Genomic DNA, 25,132 nt, shown 5'->3' on the forward strand with positions numbered 1-25,132 from the left:
CCCTCCGATGACTTAAGAAACACTCTCCTTTTGCACTGGCTCCAGAAGCCATCCGATCGAGTAGTGGGGGGCCCCAGCTCCCATTCTCCTGGATCCAGGAAGAAGCAATTGAGAAGTTCACTAGCACATTGTCCCTGCCCACAATACAGACTGCTAAGGCCCGAGGATGTCTCTCTACCCACATTCAGAGGCATGCTGTTTCCAAGGCTCCTGCATGACTCTTGGTGCTGCCCTGCTGTCGGACATCACCCTAACAGCGTTTCTCAGAAGGAGCAACAGGAACTCTAGCAGAGTCAGGCGAACTGCCTAGGTCTCCAAGTGATTGATGGATCGGGCCACCTCCTGGTATTCTGTGTCACATGACCTAGGCAAGGCGCTCCCCAGCTGAGGAGACTTACATGGCATCCGCCTCGGGAGATAAACCAGGTCAGACCAATTCTTGGTATGGGCGAAAAGAGACAGAGCATGGTATAAGTACTGTGAGGTTGCAGTCCACTAAGATAACAGAGCACACTGCGAGAGCTGCATGTGTGCCTTTGCCCAAGGCATCACCACCAGTGACGATGCCATAGAACCCAGCATCTGCAAGTAGTCCCATACTGTGGGAACCAGCTCATACAATCAGCGCTGCTGTGCCCAGTCCTTTGGAAGGAATACCATCCCCTTGGCAGTGTTGAAGTGGACTCCCAGGCATTCCAAGACCTGGGAGGGAACCAGGTGACTCTTGCTTCAATTCACAACCCAGACCAGGGTCTCTAACCAAGAGATGACCTGAAAAGAGGCCAGGTTGACTTCCGCGGCTGAATCCACCCGAATCAGCCAGTCATCCAGGTAAGAATGTACCCTGATTCCTTATTGACATAGATAAAGCTGCGATCACCCCCATAACCTTGGAAAAAGGTGCAGTGGGCCATGGCCAGGCCAAAGGCACAGAAGAATACAAAAATGAAGATATCATTTGAGGGACTGCGCTTGAAATGTGCAGATAGACCTCCATGAGGTCCAGGAACGTCCACAACTTAACATAAGAATAACCATATTGGATCAAACCAATGGTCCAGCTAGCTCAATATCCTGTTTCCAACAGTGACCAATCCAGGTCACAAATACCTGGCAGAAACCCAAATAACAGCAACATTCCATGCTACCAATCCCAGGGCAAGCAGTGGCTTCCCCATGTCTCTCAATAGCAGACTATGGACTTTTCCTCCAGGAACTTGTCCAAACCTTTTTTTAAACCCAGATACGCTAACCGCTGTTACTACATCATCAGGCAAAGAATGCTAGGGCTTAACTATTCATTGAGTGAAAAAATATTTCCTCCTACTCGTTTTAAAAAGTATTTCTATGTGATTTGTGTCCCCTAGTCTTTGTACTTTTGGGGGAGAAAACAAAAACCAAAAAAAAAAAAAAAACAACAAAAAATCGATTCACTTCTTCTACACTCAGGACTTTGTAGACCTCGATCATATCTCCCCTCTTTTCCAGGCTGAAGAGCCCTAACCTCTTTAGCTTTTCATCATATGAGAGGAGTTTCATCCCCTTTATTATTTTGGCCATTTTTCTTTGAACCTTTTCTAATTCTGCTATATATTATTTTTTTGAGATACGGCGACCAGAACTGAATGCAATACGCAAGGTGAGGTTGCACTATGGAATGATACAGAGGCATTATAGTATTCTCTGTCTTATTTACCATCCCTTTATTAATAATTCCTAGCATCCTGTTTGCTTTTTTCGCCGCCGCCGCCACACACTAAGCAGAAGATTTCAGTGTATTGTAGACTTTTTCTTGGATGCTGACCCCCCCCCCCCCCCCCCCCAAGATGGACCCAAACATCAGGTATCTATGATTTAGATTATTCTTCCCAATGTGCATCACTTTGTATTTGTCCACATTAAATTAATCTTCCATTTTCATAAGCTGAACCGAGGCAAACGCAGACCTAAGGGCTTCCACACAAAAACGTTGCACCCACAGAGAGGCATTTACCTCCTTCAAGGCTAGTATGGGGGTGGAAGCAGCCGCCCTTCATTGGGACCAAAAAGTAAATGCAATAATATCCCAGGCCATACTCTTTGTGAGGCACTGGCTCAACAGCCTCTAGCTCCAGGAGACGCTGGAGAGACAGGGCGGCAGCTCGTTGCTTTGCTCCAAGCCAGATGTGTGGGAGGCCAGGAAAGCAATGGGAGCAGGCGGGCAAGCTGTAGGAGTTACCACCTCTAGGACCCATCTGCTGAGGTAGAGAAAATACAGGTTCAGTCCAGGGAGCACCACCAGCTAATACTGGTGAAGTCACTGGTAAAACAGTTTTTCTCTACCTCCATCTGCTGGCAGGAGGGGATAAAACCCACTTGCACAGAACAATGTAGCTAGACACTAACAAATGAATATTAAACATAGACAGCTATGTTTAGCTTATGAATTTAGGAGTCCTTTTCATGCAACATTTCTTCATCTAAGTAAAGTGCTTTCATGGCCCTTTCCAATTTCTATTAGTTTACAGTCTTCTTTTGGGTTTACTTCATAAGCATGTTTGCACATGAAGTGTTATAATGGGACACACAACCTGTTTACACAGATGGGAAACTATGTTGGAATCTCCCACAGCCATTTTTAAAGTGTTAAGTTCATCATATGACACTCTGGCGTAGGTAAACTCGAAGTCTCAATCCATGCCTTGCGTTACCATTGTTCCAATGGAATAGGTCCCTTCCTTCTGGTAGAATTTCCAAGTGCTCCGGTATTAGAGAACAGTGTGAAGCAAAGTAAGCAGTGTTTCCTTAATCTGGTGAACTTCTACCAACACCGCCAGCACTTTTGACCCACAGTTCATCTTGATTTCCCTCTTGACAAACCTGTTCTGAAAATTAGAAAAGGAGTAAGAAAATCAAATGGTATTAAAATAAAACTAAATCCCGTAGCTTTTTATGAGCAACAGTGAAAAAATGGCACCTAGAAAGGGTAAAGGTAATGCATTTGATTTACCACTTTTCTACAACCAAAGCAATTTACAGAATTGGGGCCCTTTTACCAAGCTGCAAGAAAAAGTAGCCTGCACTATTACTACTGCTTGGGTTTCCTGTGCAGTGAGGCCACTTTTAGCACGGCTGTAAAATGGCCACATGTTAATTTCCCAATTAGGCTGTGAGGCCTTACCGACACCTATTGTATATAGGGCACTCCCTTCTTGCCTCTAAAAGGGAGCTAAACAGAAGAGACTAAAAAAAGCAAGCTCTTCTGGCAAAGGAAAAACACTTTAGAGTTCAGTTTTTCTCTTGTATAATAATGCTAAAATGTATTAAGAGTAAATAAATAGTTACAATAAAAATTCTTTTATCCCAGTATTTCAGAAAATTGAATTCTTATTTATATCAGTCCAAATTTCAGTATAAGGAAAATAAAATCTCTCTCGCTCTCTCTTTCTCTGTGTTTTTCCTTTGGAAGCTATCAGATTCTGTTTTAGTACAAGATGTATTCAGGCTGAATACTGAAGCTTAATTTTGTCCAATCACTTAATGCCTTATATTTTCTCTCTTACTTATCCGGTATTCTTCAACTCTGACCTCTAAGGTCACCTTCACATAATTCTGTTTCTTTGGCATTTTTCTCAAATATTCATCATTTGCCCTTTGTAACCTCTGTCCCTTGAATACCTAGCACTCATTCTGGTCCTTCACTGACAATGGCTCTGTGTTAATTCGGAGTCTGTTTGAAGCAAACAAACAGACACTTGTTAAAGTTTATGGCCCATTACTAGGGCTAAGCAAGCCTGTCTATGGTCTGTGAGAAAACCAAGACACAAACTAGCTAACTGCCCTACTAGATCAACAAAAGATAATGTTATACAAAGCTGACTGATCTGAAAACCCAAACAGCTCTATACACTATTTACTAAGTGGTAAGGGCTCCTGTGCTAATTGGTTAGGGTGTGGCGATGTACCTGTGCTAGCCAATTAGTGCTGGGCACGCCTACTCTCTGCCCTCAAACAGACCCCCAGCGCTAAAAAAATATTTCCAATTTTTTAGCGTGTGCCCATGGTAGGTGTTTCTTAACCTGCAATAAGCATGTGTTAGTGCTTACTGCACTACAAGACCCCAATATATGCAGGTACTTTCTCTGCCTCTTGTGGGCTCACAATCTGCTTTTGTATCTGGGGTAATGGAGGGTTAGGTGACTTACCCAGGGTCACAAGGAGCTGCACTGGGAATTGAACCTGAATCCCTTTGTTCTCAGCCCACTGCACTAACCATTACATTACCTAAAAAGCTGTTATACAGTAACTTTCTTGGGAAATTCTTACACTGGTCCAATAAAAAGTTATTTCATTGACTGCAAAGAATTTGGTTGCCCTTTTACTAAGGTGTGCTGAAAAATGGCCTGCAGTAGTGTAGATGCGTTTGGGTGCACGCAGAGTCATTCTTCAGCGCACCTGTAAAAAATGCCTTTTTTAAATTTTTGCCAAAAATGGATGCAGCAAAATGAAAATTGCTGCGCGTCCATTTTGAGTTTGAAACCTTACCGCCAGCTATTCTGGTTTCCGAGTGAAGCTTAATTAGCTGGAAATCAAAACCCCTGTTAAGATTAAACTGGTGGTTCCTGATGAAGCCCTGAAGTGGGTGTAACGTTTTGGGCCCCGTTGAAAGAAAAAGAGCAGTTGAATTGTGGGGTTACCAAGCCAACTATGCTACAAGCTAAGTTATTCTATGCTATGTAATGGCTTGTGATAAGTCTGTCTACTACTCAGTATTGATTTGAAAATTAAGCTTTATTATGGGCATTTTCGATTAAGAGAAGGTGGGAGAAATTAACCCTATGAAAGAAACTTGATCACAGACATATAAATCTTATATAGATACTAATGTCCTGTTGGTCAGACCTTGGTAAATACCTTGGTTTCTGAGGGTATTTCTCACTTTTTCATTTTTGTATGTTCACTGTGTATAACCCTTTAGGTTTATGCTTGGCTGTTTATCAGTCTGTTCAGTCCTAATATGTGTCCCCAAAGTAGTACTTGTGAAAAATAATTTTACAAAAGAGTGCTAATAGAAAAAAATCAACTTGCACACCTATTTTATAAAGACAAGTTATGTGCTTAACTGCCTTTAAACAGGCTCCTACAATATGCAGTACACAAATGCTTGTTATGGGCTGCACAATGCAGAAAGGGATTCAGCACTCAAATTATCTCACACAATAGACATCAGTGCACAGCATATTAAAATATATGGTAAAGAAGCATACAAAGATGCTTCAAACCTGTGCATTGTCTACAGTCTACAGACTGAGAAATCTACCAGGTGGCGTAGAAGGGTTAGGGAGAGCCTCTTAACCTGTCCCTGATAGCAGAAGCATAGCCAGGTTGAGGCATCAGGGGAGTGGCGAGTGGACTGCAGACAGCGCCGACGCATATTTTTCATGACAGATTGCATGAAAAATAGGCGCTGTTGGAAATCTGTTTGGGGGAACGGTTGCTCCCCTGGCGACCCACCTAGCTAGCCTCTGCCTGATAGGTTGGGACAGATGCAGAAAGCTTTCTCTGGTAGTCTAGTGGCCCCCTTCCACCCTGAAACTATCCAACCTCTCCCCCCCCCCAGGAAAAAAACCCAAAAAGTCCTGGTAGTCTAGTGATCCCCTCCCTCCCAGAAAATGGGGTGGGGGTCGGGTCATGAGAAGGAAGGAGGCCACTAGACACCAGAGATTTTTATTTTTCATTTCAGGGACAGGGCATCAAGTTGGGGGGGATGGAGGGAGCCACTGAATTATTAGGGGTGAGGAAGGGATGCAGCAAAATGAAAATTGCTGCGCATCCATTTTGACTTTGAGTTTGTGTGTAGAACATAAACTTAATTTTTTTTTTTTAATTATTATTAACAGTGGGTGGATGAGAATGAACAGAACAAAATATAACAAGTGGCATACAATTGTACTGTCAAAATTGCCACAGGCTGCAGGGAGTCAACCTGCAAAATACACAATAGAACTAATAACAAAGAACAAACCCCCTTCTTAGTGCATAAGACAATCATCTCTCATGCTCTAACAGGAATGTGGACATTTTGCAGTGCGGAGTACTAATTTGCATTGACTACCCGATGATCAGAAGCAAACGCAGGCACTAGAGGCTGTTAGCGCCATACTAGTGCCTGTGTTTGCTAATGCCCCATGATCAGAGCCCCCAATGCGTTTGCGGGCTCTGAACGCAACTAGCATGCAAATGCATGCAAAACAGGGCTCTTAGTGCAGATAGCATGCAAATGCATGCTAAACCTATTCATCCCCAATGATCAGCGACCAGCGCGCCAAAGATTGGCCCGCTGGCTGCGGCAAACCCTATGCCAGCTCAGACCATTTTGCAGGTGTCATCGAAGGAAGAGGAGGGAGGCAGGCCACCTCCCTCCTCTAGCTCAAGGTAGGGTAGGTTAGGGGTAGGGGATTGACAGTGGCCCACTGGACCACCAGGGACTTACTTCTTGCTAATGTTAGGGGGGGGGGGCTGGAGACCCACCGGATCTCCAGCCCTCCCTGAACCTGTGTCAGGGAGGGGGGGGCTGGAGGTCCGCCGGACCTCCAGTCCCTGTTTTGCCTTGCTCGGGGCAGGGGTAGTTGGGATCTGGTGGTCCCATGGACCTCCAGCCCCTGTGTTTGACAGGTCTGGGCTTTTGACAGCCCAGACCTGTCAAACAAGTGCGGGAGGATTGTGCCTGAGCACAAGCTCGGGCACAATCCTCCCACACTTCTTCCCTATGATCAGAGAGAATTGCGTGTCATTATCTCTGATCACAGGTCCAATAATGCCCCGCGCTGTTCCAGCACTATTTTTAGAGCCCTGTTTGGAATAGCGCAGGGTTTTTGATCATCTGCTTGTGAGTGCTTATTTCTTACTTGTGGGATTTTTTCAGGTTAATTTTGCAGTAGATGCTGCACGCTGAGCCGGCTCTACTGAGTGAGTTTTCTGCATCGGTCCCAAAGTTACACAATCGCTGATTCAAAGAAGATGCAACTATGCGCATGCTCTCTAATGCAGGTATATGTATATTTCGTATAAAATAAAAAAAATACACAGGTATACAACAGCACCACCTCAATGCAGACCTCAGGAACACCTGTAAGCAAACTTAAAAGTACATGTTGAAAAATGTATTTGCACATACATCTAGCCACACAACTTTATAATAACCATTTCCACATGTAGAACATGCCTCAAATACAGAGAGGGCTTTAAAAACTTATATTCAGAGTGGCTAAAACGAAAAAATATTTTTCTAAATCCCAACGCCAGTAAAATAAAGCTACAGCGGATAGGGAAGTCTTGTATTTACATATTCTGAGACAGTAAGCTTGGGAATCTAGAATAGCATATGCAAACCCATGTGTACATGAATAAACCTGGGTGTAATTGCATGAGCCTAGGAGATGTTGTTTACTGGACACGCGCCAAGGCTTATCACCAACTGTGGCTCGGGACGGGAGCTCTCTCCTTAGGAATTTCCAAGGACGGGTCCTGCACCCTTCCAACAGGCAGCTCCCAGACAACACCAACAAGGGGACGTTAACATGGTTGATGCCAACCTGATGTACCCAAGATACGAAGGTTCTCAATCTAACCACCTTGGATGTACCAACGTCTCCAAGTGCTCGGTGAGAAGCAAAACGGAAGAAGCACTGAACTGACACGCAACCCCCTCCCCCGTCTGGTATCTCTCCCAAACCCAGTCCTACATCTCTCTCTCTCTCTCTCATTCTGAAACTCCGTAATCCCTACCTTCAGGTCTGTCTTTTAGGTCAATGTCGGCAATCCCCGCACCACTTACTCGCGGCCGGCGCCCCCAGAGTTTTCACTTTGCTGTCTTTCGTCCCGCCCCACCTCTGACGTAACTTCCTATTTCCGGCGGGACGAGAGGCGGCAGAAGGAGAGCTCCGGCTCCGGGGCCGCCGCGGGCAACCGGTATGAATTGCTGCAGGTGACCTCAAACACAAGCTTGAAGGTAGGACGAGTGGAGGGGGGAGGGGGAGGGGGGTTGAGAATGATGGGGGCCGTGGCCGGAGAGTGGATGGAGAAATGGCGGACCGGGATGTGCTGGACTGGGGAGTGAGGAGTGTTGGGCTCTTGAATGAGTGTGAAAGGGGGGGAGGGGTATTTAGTGTGTAAAGGCAGCTATATGTGTGTTACATGCCCAAGGGGCGTAAACTGGTGTCGCCCCCTGCCTGGATACAAGGAGAGTGTGTGAGGGAACTTCCCCTAGTCCTTGCAGGTAAGCTCCGCCCCCTGTGCTGTAAATATAGGGTGCATGTATGAGTATGGTTATGTCTGTATTGGTTAAATATAAAGTACTAAAGGTACAAACAAACCGCAGTAAAAATATAGTAAGACCCTGTCCCGAAGAGCTTATATATTGGATGCGACGTAGGCACGCGGTTTTTTTTTGTGTGTGTGTGTGCATACGTGTACATAACCTGGAAGCTGAGGGGTTCGTGAAAGTTAATGCTGGGGTGGGGGTGACTGCTTGCAGTTGGGTGGCTTACAGAAGTCTTTTTTTATAATTACGTGGGGACTGTGGTTTGTACACAGAACTGTTAACAGCTCTTTACGTTTTGGTAATTTCTACATGTGTTGATGCGCCCCTCACTCACCTTTTGTTTGCTTGTTCTTTTTTTTTTGGCTGTGGAGTGTGTATTGTGTATGTTTTGATTTTTTTTCTACATGCGAGTGTCCACAACTTTAGGGGAAAATGTACATTTCTGAACTGTATACAGGGCAGCAGAGCATAAAAACATTGATTTGGAATTTGGATTTTGTAACTGTACAAATCAATGTCTTGTGAATTTAGCACTCAATGCAAAGAAGTTGCATCTCTTGTTGTACCTGCCCATATTCAGTGCTCCACCTTATCGAGGAGGATTTAGTTTTATTTTGCATTCAGTTTCTTTAAGGTTGTTTATAGTTGCCTCCAGCCTTTATCTGCTGGATCCCTGTAATTACTGTACTGCATCTATGTATATGTTTATCAGTATTCTTGCTTTTCTAGTACTGAGAACACCTATTTCTGCCAATGTACTTTAGTCGTGCTTACTGCATCCGTGCTTGTCTAATACTGAGCCCTAAACAGTGCAGCTTTATCAATGCTTCTGCTCACACTAATACAAGGTAATAAGGGTGAATTGAAGAGCTGCCAATGTAGCTTTCTGATTTTTTCTGCTCCTCACCCCGCCCCAAGCAGTTTGTGTGTGTGTGTGTTTTTTCTTTTTTTGCTGGCAAGATTGACGGCTTGCTGCTGAGTTGTGCGTTTGTTGCTGGTTTCCCAGAATATCTGAGTCTGTGGATCCATAATTATCAGCCCGAGACTTCCAGTTGCCATAGCAACAGCGTGATATTCTACTCTGTGATGTCGATCTGCAGCCTATCGTTTGGGGGATTTTATCACCACAGTACTTTTGGGTTAGCTGTAGTTATTTTATCCTTTCCTGCTGGGCCTTTATCTCGCCAGGGAACCATAACAGTCTCTTTGCCGCCTCCTCCGCATTCTGATGCCATCAGGGAGCCTTTATGTATCACTTTTGTGTTCGCCTTGTCTCATGTGGCTCTCATCAGGGAAATATCATACATTACCTCTTACCTTCATGCTTCCTGTCTTTCAATGAGAGCTGTCTTGTGCAATCATTATGAAAAGATTACGTGACAGAAAATGCTTTTATTAATGCACATTTAAAATGACACAGCTTCAGAATTGTGTGCTAAATAAGAACATTGATTTTCATTGCTTTAACTGTATCTAGCAAGTTATTGGTGGTGGGGGAAGAAGACTAGCTGTTGTATGAACACACACACCATATAAATGTTAATTTTTTAGCTGCTGTATAAGAAAGGTGAAAGCCTGTTTTAGGACCCAGTGAAGACTATGCCGATAGGAAGGAGGAAAATGGAAATCCTGCTGCCTCCTTCCCTTCCTTCCTTCCTGTTTCTCCCTGCTCAGGGCTCCAATGCTTTGGGTTTGATGCTGAGCCAATGGCAAGGCTGTAACTAAGGGGCTAGGAAGCAGCTAAGGCAGTGGTAGACGGGCAGGCATGCGCGCACCCTCATACATATACCGTGTTGATGTGTCTGCTGTCCCTGAAAAATAATCTAGCAAAATCCTTTTCTTATTAACAGCTGCCTTGGGTTTCCATTTCCATTAATTTCCCAACAACCCTTCCTGTTTCTTCTGCTGCTGCTGCTTCTCTCCTTTTCAAAAGGGGAGGTAGGAGTGAAATTATTTCCATTCAGTCTTGTTTAAGATCCAAAGAGCAGGAGTTGAAAACCTCCAATGACCTTCCTGTATTTTCCTGCTGCTGTGACCAGAGCAAGATGTTTTGTGTCTCTCAGATTGGGCTTTCTTTGACTTCCTGATGTCTGGTGGGGGTTATTTTTATTTCATATATTTAATAAAGATCAAAATTGAGAGAAGAAAATTTACTGTTTTACTCCTGCAGAGCTTAAATATGTGGAAATGCAAAGTTTATTTTTAATATATTTTGTTTATATTACATGGCCATAGTTCAATAGGAAAAAGTGAGCCCAAGCAACTATAAATGCTTTCACTTTTTATTTATTTATTTTATTTTTTACCGTAAAATCCTAGCTTTAATAGCCCTTCAGGAGTAAACAGACAGCATCACGTGTACTTGAACCTTTTGCTGTCCAGTAATGATGAGAGGACATATTTAGGAATGTGTAGGGTAATTATGTTTTTTATTGTATATTGCACTATACAACTTGACACTATGACATATTATTTATTTTTTATGCACAGGTTACATTGTGTAACTGGATGAAATATCTGCTTCGCTTACTATCTCTAATGCAAGGGTTAGATGTAACAAAAATTAAATATACCTGCTCGCCTTACTTTCTGGAATGCATGAATTGATGTGTTCTAGTTTTGCCATGTTCCTTGCAGGAACTGGACAGATACACAAGTTTCTGCTGTGCCAACTACTTTGCCCTGGCTGGGAAGGCTGCCTCCACCTTTCAGCCACACCGTGAAGCGCTGTGGAGCCACAGGTTTGCACGGTGGCGGTGACTATGCCTTCCAATGCCCGGGCTGGAAGCCTTAAAGACCCAGAAGTAGCGGACCTCTTCTATAAGGAGGACCCAGAGAAACTTTTTGTGGACCTGAGGGAGATTGGGCATGGAAGCTTCGGTGCTGTCTATTTTGTAAGTTCTGAAAGTCATTTTTTTCTTTTTTTTTTTTTTTCCCCAGATCTTCCCACACTTCTCATTCACTGATAAACTGATGTGCTTTGTATGTGTTCTTTCTTCCCCTTTCCTCTGTAGGCTCGAGATGTTCGGAATAATGAAGTGGTTGCCATCAAGAAGATGTCATATAGTGGGAAGCAGTCAAATGAGGTGAGTTTGTACACTGCAGAGACCTCCCAACCCATTCCAGATTTTTCAAAAGTAGCATAGGAAGAGTGACTAGCAGAGGCTAGTGAAATGGTAGGATTAGCTGCTGAATCTGCAGATGTTTTAGTGGTGAAAATAACACATTGAGAGGTAGTGATAGTGTACTTTTAAAGGGGACCTTGCCTTTCTTTAGGCTGGAAGTGATTTTATAAGTAGTGTTAAATGGGAAGTTCTATCATTTCCCTGTCACTGTATATGTATTTGTGACAAAAGTCGATTATGTTTCAAGAGCTAGCTTGGTGAATCCTTTGAAATTAGGTAGTCAACCAGTTGGAGTGCAGAAATCAACAAATCCACTCCCCTTTTTGAGTGACTTCTTTCAACTCAACCACATGAAAAGGAAATAAGAATGAAAAATGAGGCAATGTGTGCTAACCTATGGATCAAAACAAAAGCTGTGAAACATTTGGTAAAAGATATTAAGGGGAGAAGTTATCAATGTGGGCTACCACTGAGACATGTTATTTTACCACATTCTGTTTTAGCATGAGTCCCATTTTATGCAGTGAGACCTAGTTACTAATAACTAGGGTAACAGTAAAATATCAAAGTGGGCTGCCATTAAGATGTGTTAACTTCCCCCTTAAACATTTTTGTCCCTTGCTAAGGGGCTCATTTTCAAAGCACTTAGGCTTACATAGTTCCATAGGTTTCTATGCAACTTTGTAAGTCTGAGTGCTTTGAAAATACGCCTTTATGTAACTTTGTAAGTCTAGGTGCTTTGAAAATATACTTCTATATCTCATAGTTATCATGAAGCCTTCATACAGAGCAAGTGCTGAAAAACATCACAACTACAAATTGTTTATATCATTGTGCTTCAAAATAAATTTCCTTTTTGTCAACCAGACCAGTCCAGAGCAAATAGGTTTATGGCCCTCTTCCAGTAGATAGAGATGAAGAAAAGCTTGTAGGCACCTCCCTATATAGGACATGGTGCTGACTCTCGCTCTCCCAATCTCAAGTAGATGGTAGACAGGCATAATATACTCTGGTGAAAGTGACTATTATCAGAACTCTTGGACCCAGTTGATGAACTGGTGCTTCAGTTGAGACCAGACAGGGAGCAAGTAATATAAAACAGGCTACTTGTCTCTGGGGAATACCTGAAGAAAGCCAGATCCCTTCCCCTTCTTTCTGGTTTTTCTCTCTGCTTCATTCCCTTCAGTCTCTGAAGTCTCTCTTTTCATGTTTCTTTTCCCTTCTGTCACTTTCTTTCTTGACTCTTCTTGAGAAGTTGGTAAGAAGCAGAATTTTTTGGTCTCAGGGGAGAAGGTGGGGCAAGCTTGAAGAGGGTCAACTCTGAGAGGAAACCCCAGCCATTAAGAAACCAGGGGAAGTGGGAAGGAGTTATGTGCTGTGCTTTGCCCTGAAGAGAGGGAGTCCTCCAAGTGCAGTGGCATGTTCTACAGGAGAGCAGGCACTTCTGCTTGGGCTGGGGATATTAGCCAAGTGGCAGAAGAACCAAGTTTTTTTGTTTTTTAGTGCCAAGAATGGTACAGCTGGAAAAGGAGGCCACAAGCAGGCAAGATAGTGTATTAAGCATTGCTTGCACTGCGGGTGCCACTGCAGCAGAACCAAGTGGTGTGGCTTTTTTCTTAAATGGTAGTTAGCTGCTCAGACCTTGAGGCAGAACTCTATGGATTGTGCTGAAATTCAAGCATGAGAGAGCTCAAGGCAGGTTTGAGAACATTGCTGGTTTCTCCTCAGCAAGATGCTGAGGTGTTCAGAAGGACAGTAATACCTGCCATTTTGGAAACAATTGGTTCAGAGGTGCTCTGTTTATCCCCCAGGGCAACAGAGGATTTTTATGTGGTCTTCCAGCTGAGACTGGGGGGATGCAGTCCTTGGGAGCTAATTCTGGCCCAAGTGGGAGCACTGGTTTCTCTACAGAATTAGTTTTTTTTTTTTTATTATTATTATTATTATATCAGGTGATTATGTGTTAGAAGCTCTGAGTATTGCTGAGATTCTAGTGCAAGAGGAGTCTGCATCAAGGGACCCTATCGGAGGGTTTATGCAAATGCTCAAAGAATTTTCTGATCCATCAAGCCATTCGTACCCTGATTTTCGGTGGAGGACACTCTGGAGGCTAGTTTCAGGGTTGGTGGGTTGATGGATAAGTTATACCCATTAGCCTCCGAGAAGTTGAAGAAACAAACGATCCCTAAAGTGAATGCCTTAAGACTACTATCCCCATGGAGGAAGGTGCAGCCTTGAAAAATTGAAGCCTTTTGGAATCGGGTGTTTAATGTGGCAAGTGTATGTGTACAAACTGGGTGTATAGCGGGTACATGTCCAGAGCCTGTTTGAGATGGGTCTGGCATCTTTCCTCTGACCCGTTGGAGTATATAGGCCAAGGAGTCAAGGAGGTTGCCCAGTTGAAGTCAGGTTTGTATACATTTTGATCTTCTAGGGGTATGAAAATAGCGATGTTGGCTAAAAGACTCTTATAGTTGAGGAACTGGGCTGTGAATTCAGAATCAAAATCCAGACTGAATAAGCTTCTCTTTATGGGCAAACTCCTTTTTATTGAATACCTAGACAGGTTGGTGAAGGATCTTGGGGAAGACAAGCTTGAGGTTGGCTTCAGGAAGGTCTCATTTTTGGGACATGCATCTTTACTGTCCCGGGTGGGGATCTGGGCAGCAGTTTTGTTTTCGGATAAAGTCTTAGGTGGTTTATGCTGTCCCAAGAGCATCTGGTGCATGAAAGGGTTGGGGGTTCTGTCCTGAGTTGACTGGAAAGGAGGATGACTGTTCGGTTCTCTCTAGGAATGGACCCAAATCATTTCTGACAAGTGGGTCGTAAATATAGTTCATCGGGGCTATGTGCTCAAAATTTTCTACTCTCTCATAGATTCCTTTGTTGCTTGTCCTTCATGCACTCTGGCCAAGCAGGCAGCCACACAGAGCATCTTAGAAGGGTTCTTAATGGTCGAGACTGCATTTCCTGTGCCCAAGGAGGAATGGGCAAAGGGTACTACTCGTTGGAGTCTACCTGATTTAGATTTTTAGATAATGAGGAATATACATTTTGTAGCCCCGAAGGAGGGTGCTTTTGGCGAATTCTGGATCTGAAGGGTATTAATCAGGAGTTTCAGATCCTCCACATTCGCATGGAAATCTTGTGCTCCATGATAGAGGCAGTCAAGCAAGGGGAATTTGTGACATTGCTGGACTTCAGACATGTACCTGCGTGTAATATAGATGTGTGTTTATATATATATAGTGTGTGTGTATATAATTTACTTACTACCGCCTTTTTGAAAGAATTCGCTCAAGGGACTGTACTGTCCCATCTGGAGAGCTTGTCAAAGGTTCTTGAGATTCTGGTATTAAGAGGCCGTGTTCGGTTCCAGGGCTCACTATTACTCCCACATCTTTACTAAGGTGATGGCGGTAGTTGTGGCAGCTTTAAGCATTAAGGGGATTCTGGCACATCCTTACCCGAATGACTGTGGTTCTTTTGGGTGAAGTCAGAATTGGAAAGCTAGCAATTGACAGCACCAGTGGTAACATTGTTGCAGACTTTTGATTGAGTTATTCATTTCAGGAAGAGTAGCCTGACCAGAGTAAGACAGGTGCAAGATAGGAGTTATGTGCAGGTTCTGGGATCAGTGGTAGCTGTGAGCAACTTGGCTCCTTCAGCAACGGCCACATAAGCACTTGCTCTGAAGTTGTTGCTGGACAGGTGGTTAAAGCTATGAGGATTGTCATCATCGATGCCACAGGCTAGGGTCAGTTTGTCTTAGTAGTTGCAGAGCAAGAACTTGAATGGCTTTGAAAAGTACCATCTGGGTGGCAGTGATAACGAATGCTAGTCTAGATAGCTGGGGAGCTCATTCAGGACCAGGTGGCTCAGTTTCAGTAGCTATGAGGCATATTTTCAAAGCACTTAGCCTTCCAAAGTTCCATAGGTTTCTATGGAACTTTGGAAGGCTAAGTGCTTTGAAAATATGCCTCCAAGCGATCAGTAAACCACATAGAGACAAGGACCATTCACAGAGCTTTGCAAGCCTTTGAGCTCCTGCTTCTGGGCAAGAGAGTGTGAATTCTATCGGATAGTGTTATGTGGGGCATGTCTCGATCATCAAAGAGGCACATAAAGTTTGATGGTTGCCCGGGAAACTGCATTTGATTTTGACTTGGGCAGAGACCCATCTCCAACAGTGTCAGCAGTGCACATTATTGCAGGCACCAAAAATGTGCAGGTGGACTTTATCAGTAGGCATGTCATAGATCTGGGGGGAATGGGGGTTGTCCACGAAAGCCTTCTCTCTCTTATCGTTGATGAACTTGATGGGTCAGCACTCAAGAAAAAGATCTGGTGTCGTCGTAGAGAATACACTGAAATCTTCTGTTCAGTGTGCGGCGGTGACCAAAAAAAGCAAACAGGATGCTAGGAATTATTAGGAAAGGGACGGTGAATAAGACTGAAAATACTATAATGCCTTTGTATCATTCCTTGGTGGGTCTGCACCTTGAGTATTGCGTTCAGTTCTGGTCACCGTATATCAAAAAAGATACAGCGGAATTAGAAAAGGTTCAAAGAAGAGCGACCAAAATGATAAAGGGGATGGAACTCCTCTCGTATGAGGTAGGACTAAAGAGGTTAGGGCTCTTCAGCTTGGAAAAGAGACTGGTGAGAGGAGATATGATTGAGGTCTACAAAATCCTGAGTGGTGTAGAACGAGTAGAAGTAAATCGATCTATTTTTTTTTTTTTTTTTTTTTTACTTGTTCCAAAAGACCAAAGACTACGGGGCACTTGAAGAGGTTACATGGAAATACTCTTAAAACAAATAGGAGGAAATATTTTTTCACTGAACGAATAGTTAAGCTCTGGAACTCTTTGCCAGAGGATGTGGTAACAGCGGTTATTTATTTATTTCAGAACATTTATTACCCTGCTTTATACCACTAAAGCAGCCTCAAAGCGGCTTACAATGAACTGTGAAATCAAGTACAATGACAGTTAAGAGGGCAGAGAATCAAAAGGAGAAGGGAAGGGAAAGCAGAAATTGATTAGATAAAAGAAACAAAAAGGAAAGGTGAGAGTGTCCAAAATGGGCCATAAATGTGATGGTAGGAAGGTCTTCAGATGAGATTCGGAGCCCGAATGGCTAAACCCTCCTTCGCTGCGTGCCGAGGATACAGAGGAATGGACAGAGACGACAGGATGAGAGATGAAACCGATCCAGCAGTCCGATGCGAATATGCAGGCTGCAGAAGAAGATGAAAGCTGTTCCTCCGACGAAGGTTGCAGCTACCAGGCGACGCAGAGCCCTGGGAAGCTGGGCCTGTTCTGGGACCACGCAGCCCACCTCTGGTACCATCGCCCGGCGCTCCACTTCCGCTGACAGGATCGCGGCTCCATTGCACCTCCCGTGATGAGCCTGCAGCGCCAAGATTGACTCAGGGATCCCGCACTGACAACGTCCACTGCCCGACTCCACCGCCAACATCTCTCTCACGCTCGAGCCCGCTGCTGTGGAAGCGACCCGCGCTGCTGCGGGCCCGATCTCCATCCCTCCCGGCATCGGCCACCCTCAGGGATGCACAGCGACGCAGGGAACGGGCCCAAAGAAGACCAGAGTACCGCGGCAGCCCACGAAACAAAAGACAAAGAGATCGGGCCAGATCCCAGCCAGGCAACGGTCTGTTGAGGCGATGGCAGCAGGAGCCAGCGGCTCCTGCGTCCGTTGAACGGCGGCCATTTTGTTCCTAGCGTATCTGGGTTTTAAAAAATGTTTGGACAAATTCCTGGAGGAAAAGTCCATAGTCTGCTATTGGGACAGACATGGGAAGCAACTGTTTGCCCTGGGATTTGTAGTATGGAATGTTGCCATGATTTGTGTTTCTGCCAGGTACTTGTGACCTGGCTTGGTCACTATTTGGGAAAACAGGATTCTGGGCTAGATGGACCATTGGTCTGACCCAGTATGGCTAATCTTATGTTTTTATGTTAAGAAGACAGAATGCAAAGGCTCCTCAATTTTTTAGTTGTTAAAAAAGTGTGTGTGTGGGGAGGGGAGGACAGCTGGAGTGGATGCCCTACTGTATGTGTGGCCAGTGATGCGAGTACTGTAGTGTTTTTCCATATCTGGATTAGTTGCATCTTGCAAAGAATTATGAAATGTCCCAGTCTGGTGATCTTAGTGGTGCTGGATTGGCACAGGCGTCTATGGTATGCACATTTTGGTCAGACCCAAGATGAGAGAGGAGCTCAGATTACTAGAGGAGAAGAGTCTTCTGTCTCATGGTCCAGTCCTGATTGAAGATGTCTTGCTTCTCTTTTACAGCTTGGTCATTGAGGTCACATATGTGGCATAAAGGTTACTCTCCTGAACTTATTACCACCACCCTGTAGATAAAGAAGAGATCTATTTTCATTATGTATTTATTGGAGAGTCTGGAGAGTTCTTGAAGTTTGGAGTGTGGTGCAAAGTTCTTCTCTGTTTCAAATCTTGGTGGTACACACTTTGGCCCTTCTGCAGTAGAGCCACATGAAAGACCTGATGGTTCTCTAAAGATGGAGGTGGTATCATTGGCATGTTTTCAAGGGCATATTATGGACGGCGTTTTGTTGGCCTCTCATCCAATGCTTTTGAAATGAGTTCTGTACTTTCTGCTTCTGGTATGACCGTTTTTTTTTCTGCTTGGAACCTCAACATGATTCTTTATGCACTGTGGAGCTTCCCCTTAATCTGTAGAGCATTTCCGAAGGACCTAAATGTGAAGGTGGTGTTCCTTATAGTGATTTGTCTTTGTAGAAGAATTTCAGATCCCCGAGCACACATCTTTTGCTTTGTTACAGAAACCACTGAGGCGCATGAGGTTGCACAGTTCTCAATATAGGGTGGAGCTTAAACACTTTTATTCTTTGTCCCTATCTCTTCTGGCTGATCTGATGTGACTCAAGGAAAGAAAATTAGCTGATAAGACAAATTTTACCATCACATCAACTGTTTGTTTGAGCCATCCTTAGAACATATTCTGCCACAATACTGTAGCAGTTGCAGAGGAATTGCCGTTGCTGTGGGATCACAACAACTGACAGCTGTTGATTTCTATTTCCCACATCATCTCCTGTACTCTCTTCCTAACCCCTACAGATGCCATTCTCTCTGCAGCAGAGCTTTACCTTTACTATACTATGCCCATTCTTACCTGTCCTCTTCTTCCTCCCATGGTCACTCTCTTTCTTTTTACTGCCTTAGAGCTGCAACTCTGAGATAGTGAAAAGAACTGAGGAGGAGGACTTTTGGACTGCAAAATGTAAAAAAGAAAAGAGAGAGTTTACGATCCAAGATGGCCGCTATGCACTTGTGACTAGCTGCACGCTCAAATTCCTCTTACCAACCATGCCTAAACGGAGAGGGAAGTGTACTGCCCGAACTACCCCATTACCTCCTTCTATCCCTGGACCGATGGATCGGTTCGTGAGCCTGCAGGGGATTGCAGTACAGGTCAGGAGTGGACCCTTGACGGGCGCTGCGGTTTTGGAGGAGTCGACGGCGTCCCTCGGGTTGGATACAACTCTGAGCCCCGACCATAGAGCTCCGCCCCCGCATCCACCGATCACAAGCTTGCCACTTCAGGGAGAGCAGGGGCCGGCGCAGGGACGCGCTACGACCCCAATTGCTCTGGGAAATTGATTCCACCTTGATGAGAAGGGACGAGCTGGACCGACTGAAGTAACGGGGGAAAGAGACGACAGAGGAGGAACAGGAGGACATATTCCCAGCAGAGTTAACCAACAAGCCAACGGAGGTAACTTTGGATTCCCTTTGGGAATTAATGTCCCAATTGGGGAAATTATTTATTGCCCAAACAACTAAAGGAGCTCAGAAATTAAAATCCTTAGAGCAAAAGGTGGAACAAACTGAAAAATCTCAGCAAGCTTTGGTAACTCGTATGGATAAAGCTTTAGGATACGGAAGGACCAGACGATGGCCGTTTATGGAACGGAGGAGACTAGTAGGGAAATATGGAATAGAGTTGCCAAATAGTGACAAAGACCAAGTCTATGGACTTTGAATGTGAGCATGAGTAGCTTAAATATTATTCACTGCTTAACAGGAAACCAATGAAGTTTTTGAAATAACAGGGATCAAACTTTTGTGTGTGACGTATTAGTTTGATGGCTGTGTTTTGTATGGATTGAAGTTTTTTTAAGTTTGCATGTGGACATCCCAAGTAAATTATGTTGATAGTAACAAGTGGAGAAAGCATGCAGAACAAGTTTCATGGAATTCTTTCAAACCTCTCTGCTTGTGTTTATGTATATGTACAGTGGGGGAAATAAGTATTTGATCCCTTGCTGATTTTGTAAGTTTGCCCACTGACAAAGACATGAGCAGCCCATAATTGAAGGGTAGGTTATTGGTAACAGTGAGAGATAGCACATCACAAATTAAATCCGGAAAATCACATTGTGGAAAGTATATGAATTTATTTGCATTCTGCAGAGGGAAATAAGTATTTGATCCCCCACTAACCAGTAAGAGATCTGGCCCCTACAGACCAGGTAGATGCTCCAAATCAACTCGTTACCTGCATGACAGACAGCTGTCGGCAATGGTCACCTGTATGAAAGACACCTGTCCACAGACTCAGTGAATCAGTCAGACTCTAACCTCTACAAAATGGCCAAGAGCAAGGAGCTGTCTAAGGATGTCAGGGACAAGATCATACACCTGCACAAGGCTGGAATGGGCTACAAAACCATCAGTAAGACGCTGGGCGAGAAGGAGACAACTGTTGGTGCCATAGTAAGAAAATGGAAGAAGTACAAAATGACTGTCAATCGACAAAGATCTGGGGCTCCACGCAAAATCTCACCTCGTGGGGTATCCTTGATCATGAGGAAGGTTAGAAATCAGCCTACAACTACAAGGGGGGAACTTGTCAATGATCTCAAGGCAGCTGGGACCACTGTCACCACGAAAACCATTGGTAACACATTACGACATAACGGATTGCAATCCTGCAGTGCCCGCAAGGTCCCCCTGCTCCGGAAGGCACATGTGACGGCCCGTCTGAAGTTTGCCAGTGAACACCTGGATGATGCCGAGAGTGATTGGGAGAAGGTGCTGTGGTCAGATGAGACAAAAATTGAGCTCTTTGGCATGAACTCAACTCGCCGTGTTTGGAGGAAGAGAAATGCTGCCTATGACCCAAAGAACACCGTCCCCACTGTCAAGCATGGAGGTGGAAATGTTATGTTTTGGGGGTGTTTCTCTGCTAAGGGCACAGGACTACTTCACCGCATCAATGGGAGAATGGATGGGGCCATGTACCGTACAATTCTGAGTGACAACCTCCTTCCCTCCGCCAGGGCCTTAAAAATGGGTCGTGGCTGGGTCTTCCAGCACGACAATGACCCAAAACATACAGCCAAGGCAACAAAGGAGTGGCTCAGGAAGAAGCACATTAGGGTCATGGAGTGGCCTAGCCAGTCACCAGACCTTAATCCCATTGAAAACTTATGGAGGGAGCTGAAGCTGCGAGTTGCCAAGTGACAGCCCAGAACTCTTAATGATTTAGAGATGATCTGCAAAGAGGAGTGGACCAAAATTCCTCCTGACATGTGTGCAAACCTCATCATCAACTACAGAAGACGTCTGACCGCTGTGCTTGCCAACAAGGGTTTTGCCACCAAGTATTAGGTCTTGTTTGCCAGAGGGATCAAATACTTATTTCCCTCTGCAGAATGCAAATAAATTCATATACTTTCCACAATGTGATTTTCCGGATTTAATTTGTGATGTGCTATCTCTCACTGTTACCAATAACCTACCCTTCAATTATGGGCTGCTCATGTCTTTGTCAGTGGGCAAACTTACAAAATCAGCAAGGGATCAAATACTTATTTCCCCCACTGTATATCTGTATAGTGTGTGCATGTTTATCTTGGGTTTGAGTGTTTGTGTTCATATGTATGCACATGTATTTGTGGGTGCTTGTGTATGAGTGGGTGTGTTAGTATGACTATCTCTGTGCAGGTGGGATGTCCCTCCTTTCTCCCCAGGAAGTTGGAAAAGATTGCTATGAACAAGGCTGGCTGAAATATTAAACAGTTTATTGAACTGTTTACTATTTATAAACCATTTGCTAATAAGTATTTGTGATAATGAAACTTGTCTTTTTGAGTGAATGGTGCTCCAGTAGTAAACTACTAAACAATCTTTGTTTCAACGATTTTTATTGATGACTTGCCAAAACACAGAAAGCATACAACCAATAGGTACAATTTAAAACATATTCCAGTAACACCACCATGATCAGTCCAATACTTTGCAAAACGTCATCAATTTTCAACTGTCAAAACCTCTCATACCCCCCCAATTCTCCCCACCTCTCATTAAGCAATAACAATTTTACTGATACCCAACCCCCCCTAAAAGAAAAACAACAAAAAAACTTCACCATGATGTACCAGCGTGTGTGGCGGGAAAAATATCCTTCCGGAGAAATAGCAGAAAGTAAAACTTCCTTCAATGAGTGAATAATCTCTATAAAAAATGTAAGGAAAAAAAAAAACAACCAAGCTTCCATATAAAAATCCCTCTCCCTTTCCACCGCAGCTCTCATTTCATCTTCTTAACAGTACTTTAAAGGCTATTCAAAATCAAACATCTAGCCCGGTGTGGAAGAGATTGAATATATGCATCTCAAGTTGCCAGAAAACTTCCTCCATTTTGGGGAGCATCAAGCTGCTCTCTGTTCCAAAGAATGTAGTCTGTTTCTCCATGCCCAAAAAGAGGGCATTGCCTCGCCTATCCATACCCCCAATATAATTCGCTTACCCAGAGCTACAGCTTTATGTAACACCATAACAGTTGGAAACATGAAAAGCTTCATATTGTCTAAGAGCAATCCAGCTGGTGTATAAGGAAGAGAGCAGCCCAAGAGCACCTCAGGATAATACAGAATGGCTCTTCAAAATAGTTGTACTTTCGAACATTCCCAAAAGGCATGGAAAAAAGAATTATGGCCCTGGTTACATTTCAGGCAACCGGTGTCCCACCCCACCAATCTTAAATACCTGCTCCTGTGTAAAATAAACCCTGTGTAACACTCGATATTGACATTCTCTCAATTCAGCATTACGGATATGTCAGGAATACGCTTAATCAAGTTCATAAAGTCTGCAGAAGATATGGGCATGCCCAAGTCCTGTCTCCATTTATCAAGGAGAGCTACATGAGGTCTGGCAACCGAGACTTGATGCAGCTCCTTATAAAGAGAAGAAATGGATATCTCTCTCTCTCTCTCTCTCTCTCTCTCAAACAATTCCTGCAAGTGGTGTCCTAAAGGGAAGGCCAACACCCCTCGATCCAAAGACTGGTGGTAATGCTGCAACTGTCGATGCACCAAAAAATCTCAGGATTCCACCACTCCCCTAGCCTGATGCTGTTCCCAAGATAACATCTGACCTTCCTCTCCCATCACATGCTGTAAAAGAGTCATCCCCTGTAAGGCCTATCTTCGAAAACTAATATTATCCAGTCCTAGTGAAAATTGCAAATTACTTTGAATAGGGAGTTGATCCGAGGTTTCTGGATTCCCTCCCAAGAGAAGAACCAAATATCGCCAAACCTTTCGCAAAGGCCGAAGAACTACACTTCAACAAAACCCAATCGGAAAAGTTCTCAGTGTGCCCTGTAGAAGTGATTTGATGTGCCATGGAGAATAAAATGCAGTTTCATAATCTATTGGAGTAAAGTCCTGCTCACCCAGAAACCATTCTCCAAGATGGCGAAGTAAACAAACTTGATTATACATCCGTAAGTTAGGTAGTCCCATACCCCCGTGTTTCTGTGCTCCTATTAAATATCTCCTGCCCAACAAAATTTAGATAAAAGTTTCCGCAAAGAGATTAGATCTCGTTTTAATAAACAAAGAGGCAATAACTGTAAGGTGTAAAGCTATTTGGGGAACTGGACCATATTAAAAAGTTGAATTCGGCCATGTACTGACAAAGGAAGATGAAGCCATTGATCCAATCCAGACAATCTCTAATGGAATTCAGTAACCTAGTTAAATTAGAGTCATAAAGTAACAAGGCCTTATACGGTAACCAAATCCCCAAATAATTAAAAGATAAGAGTTCCCAACGTAGAGGAAACGGGCCTGCCCAATATCTTTGAACCGACTTATCAGTAGGTAAAGCCAAAGGTTTTTCAAAATTTTTAACTTGAAACCGGAAAATTCACCATACTCCACAAAACTGTCCATAAGCACCACCAAAGGTCTCTGAAGATCAGTAGCGTGCACTAAAATATCTGCAAAAGCAGAAAGTTTAAATACCTGTGAGCCAGTCTTAAATCCTTTAATTTCAGGGTTACCCATGATGTCTCTGATCAGAGGATCTAAGGAGAGAACAAATAATAACGGAGGTAAAGGGCAGCCCTGTCGCTTACCCCTGCTTAAAACAAAAGATGAAGAAAAAACACCATTTACCCAAATCATCGCCTGAGGTGAAGCATAAAGTATCTTAATTGCATTAAAAAAAAAAGTTCTCCCACATCGTAATGACGTGAAGTAACAAAAAAAATCCAAGGAACTTTCTATGCATCGAAACTGACTAACAAAGATGAAATATGAGCGTGTTCCACCTGCTCAAGCGAAATAAGAATTTTCCACATATTCCAGGTAATTGTACGCCCACGAACAAAGCCAACCTGGGGCTTAGCTATCACAGATGGCAACACCTGAGCCAATCGATTCACTAAAATCTTGCCAAAAAATTTAGCTTCTACATTCAGAAGTAAAATAGGTCTATACGAGGAAGGCTGTGTAGGATCCTTCCCCATCTTCAACAATAGAATAATCTGGGCCAGTTGTAAAGATCGCGGCAAACTGCCATCCACTACAAACTGTCTAAACAAATATTGCAGTATGGGAACAATGGAGGGTGATAAAAGTTTATAGAATTCTGCTCTAAAGCTGTCGGGGCCCGGTGCTTTGTATAGAGCACTTTGTTGGATTGATAGACACCTCCTCTTCAGTTATTGGAGCATCAAGCTAACATTTAGCTTCCTCCGAGAGCTGCGGTATATCCAAACTATTCAATTATAGTTCTCCTTCCATTTCCTCTCCCATAGGACGAGTATAAAGGTGTTGATAATATTTCTGAAAGATATTTGCTATCTCCAAATTTTTTCTCACCAAAACCCCATCCCCTCGGTCTGAGATTTATTGGAGGAGCCTCTAGATCATTTCACTAGTTTTGCCAAAAGTTTCCCAGATTTGTTACTGCAACAGTGTTACTGAAATTTATCATATTGTATCGATTTCATTGCCCTGGCATGAAGAAGCTCACCCAAGGAAGGCTGTAGAGCCTTCAACAGACTGCGCTGGTGGACAGAAGGAAACTTCCCATACTGAAAACGTGCTTTAATCAACTGCTGCTCTAACCGAAAGATCTCCCAATCTTGTGCCTTCCGCTTAAGAGGTATATGCTGAGATTTCTCCTCTCAAAACAACCTTAGCAGCTTCCCAAAAAAGCACTGGGGTATGCACGTGACCGATAATCAGCCCACTTGCGTAACTCAGGATCCCAATATAATTGTGCCGGAAAACGCCATTGATATGACTTGTCCCCTAAAGGTCCAAGAGTGAAGAAACACCACACCAGGGCATGATCAGACACGCTATAAGGACCAATCCCTGCATCAA

At 43.8% G+C, this 25,132-nt stretch overlaps 1 protein-coding gene and 1 long non-coding RNA gene across 6 annotated transcripts in view; one reads left to right on the forward strand and one right to left on the reverse strand.

Annotated features, from left to right (window-relative positions):
• Positions 1-7,841, reverse strand: part of LOC115474206 — a 31,260-nt gene extending 23,419 nt beyond the window's left edge. Inside the window, exons 1-2 of the long non-coding RNA XR_003942828.1 lie at positions 7,768-7,841; positions 2,691-2,864 (exon numbers count right to left, since the gene is read on the reverse strand). This is a non-coding gene — a long non-coding RNA (uncharacterized LOC115474206). The remainder of the gene's footprint in view (positions 1-2,690; positions 2,865-7,767) is intronic.
• A 62-nt stretch (positions 7,842-7,903) lies between these two features.
• TAOK2 (TAO kinase 2) overlaps positions 7,904-25,132 on the forward strand; it is a 247,963-nt gene continuing 230,734 nt past the window's right edge. For 3 of the 5 annotated variants that reach the window (XM_030208780.1, XM_030208781.1, XM_030208775.1), the window contains exons 1-3: positions 7,904-7,990; positions 10,920-11,196; positions 11,317-11,388. In XM_030208780.1, the coding sequence (XP_030064640.1) occupies positions 11,065-11,196; positions 11,317-11,388 (204 nt within the window). In that variant the 5' untranslated portion in view covers positions 7,904-7,990; positions 10,920-11,064. Of the gene's footprint in view, positions 7,991-10,286; positions 10,396-10,919; positions 11,197-11,316; positions 11,389-25,132 lie in introns of those variants that run through there. The other 2 variants (XM_030208776.1, XM_030208778.1) reach the window with 2 other exon arrangements.

This window comes from Microcaecilia unicolor, chromosome 7 (assembly GCF_901765095.1).
Source record: "Microcaecilia unicolor chromosome 7, aMicUni1.1, whole genome shotgun sequence".
Taxonomy (NCBI): Eukaryota; Metazoa; Chordata; class Amphibia; order Gymnophiona; family Siphonopidae; genus Microcaecilia; species Microcaecilia unicolor.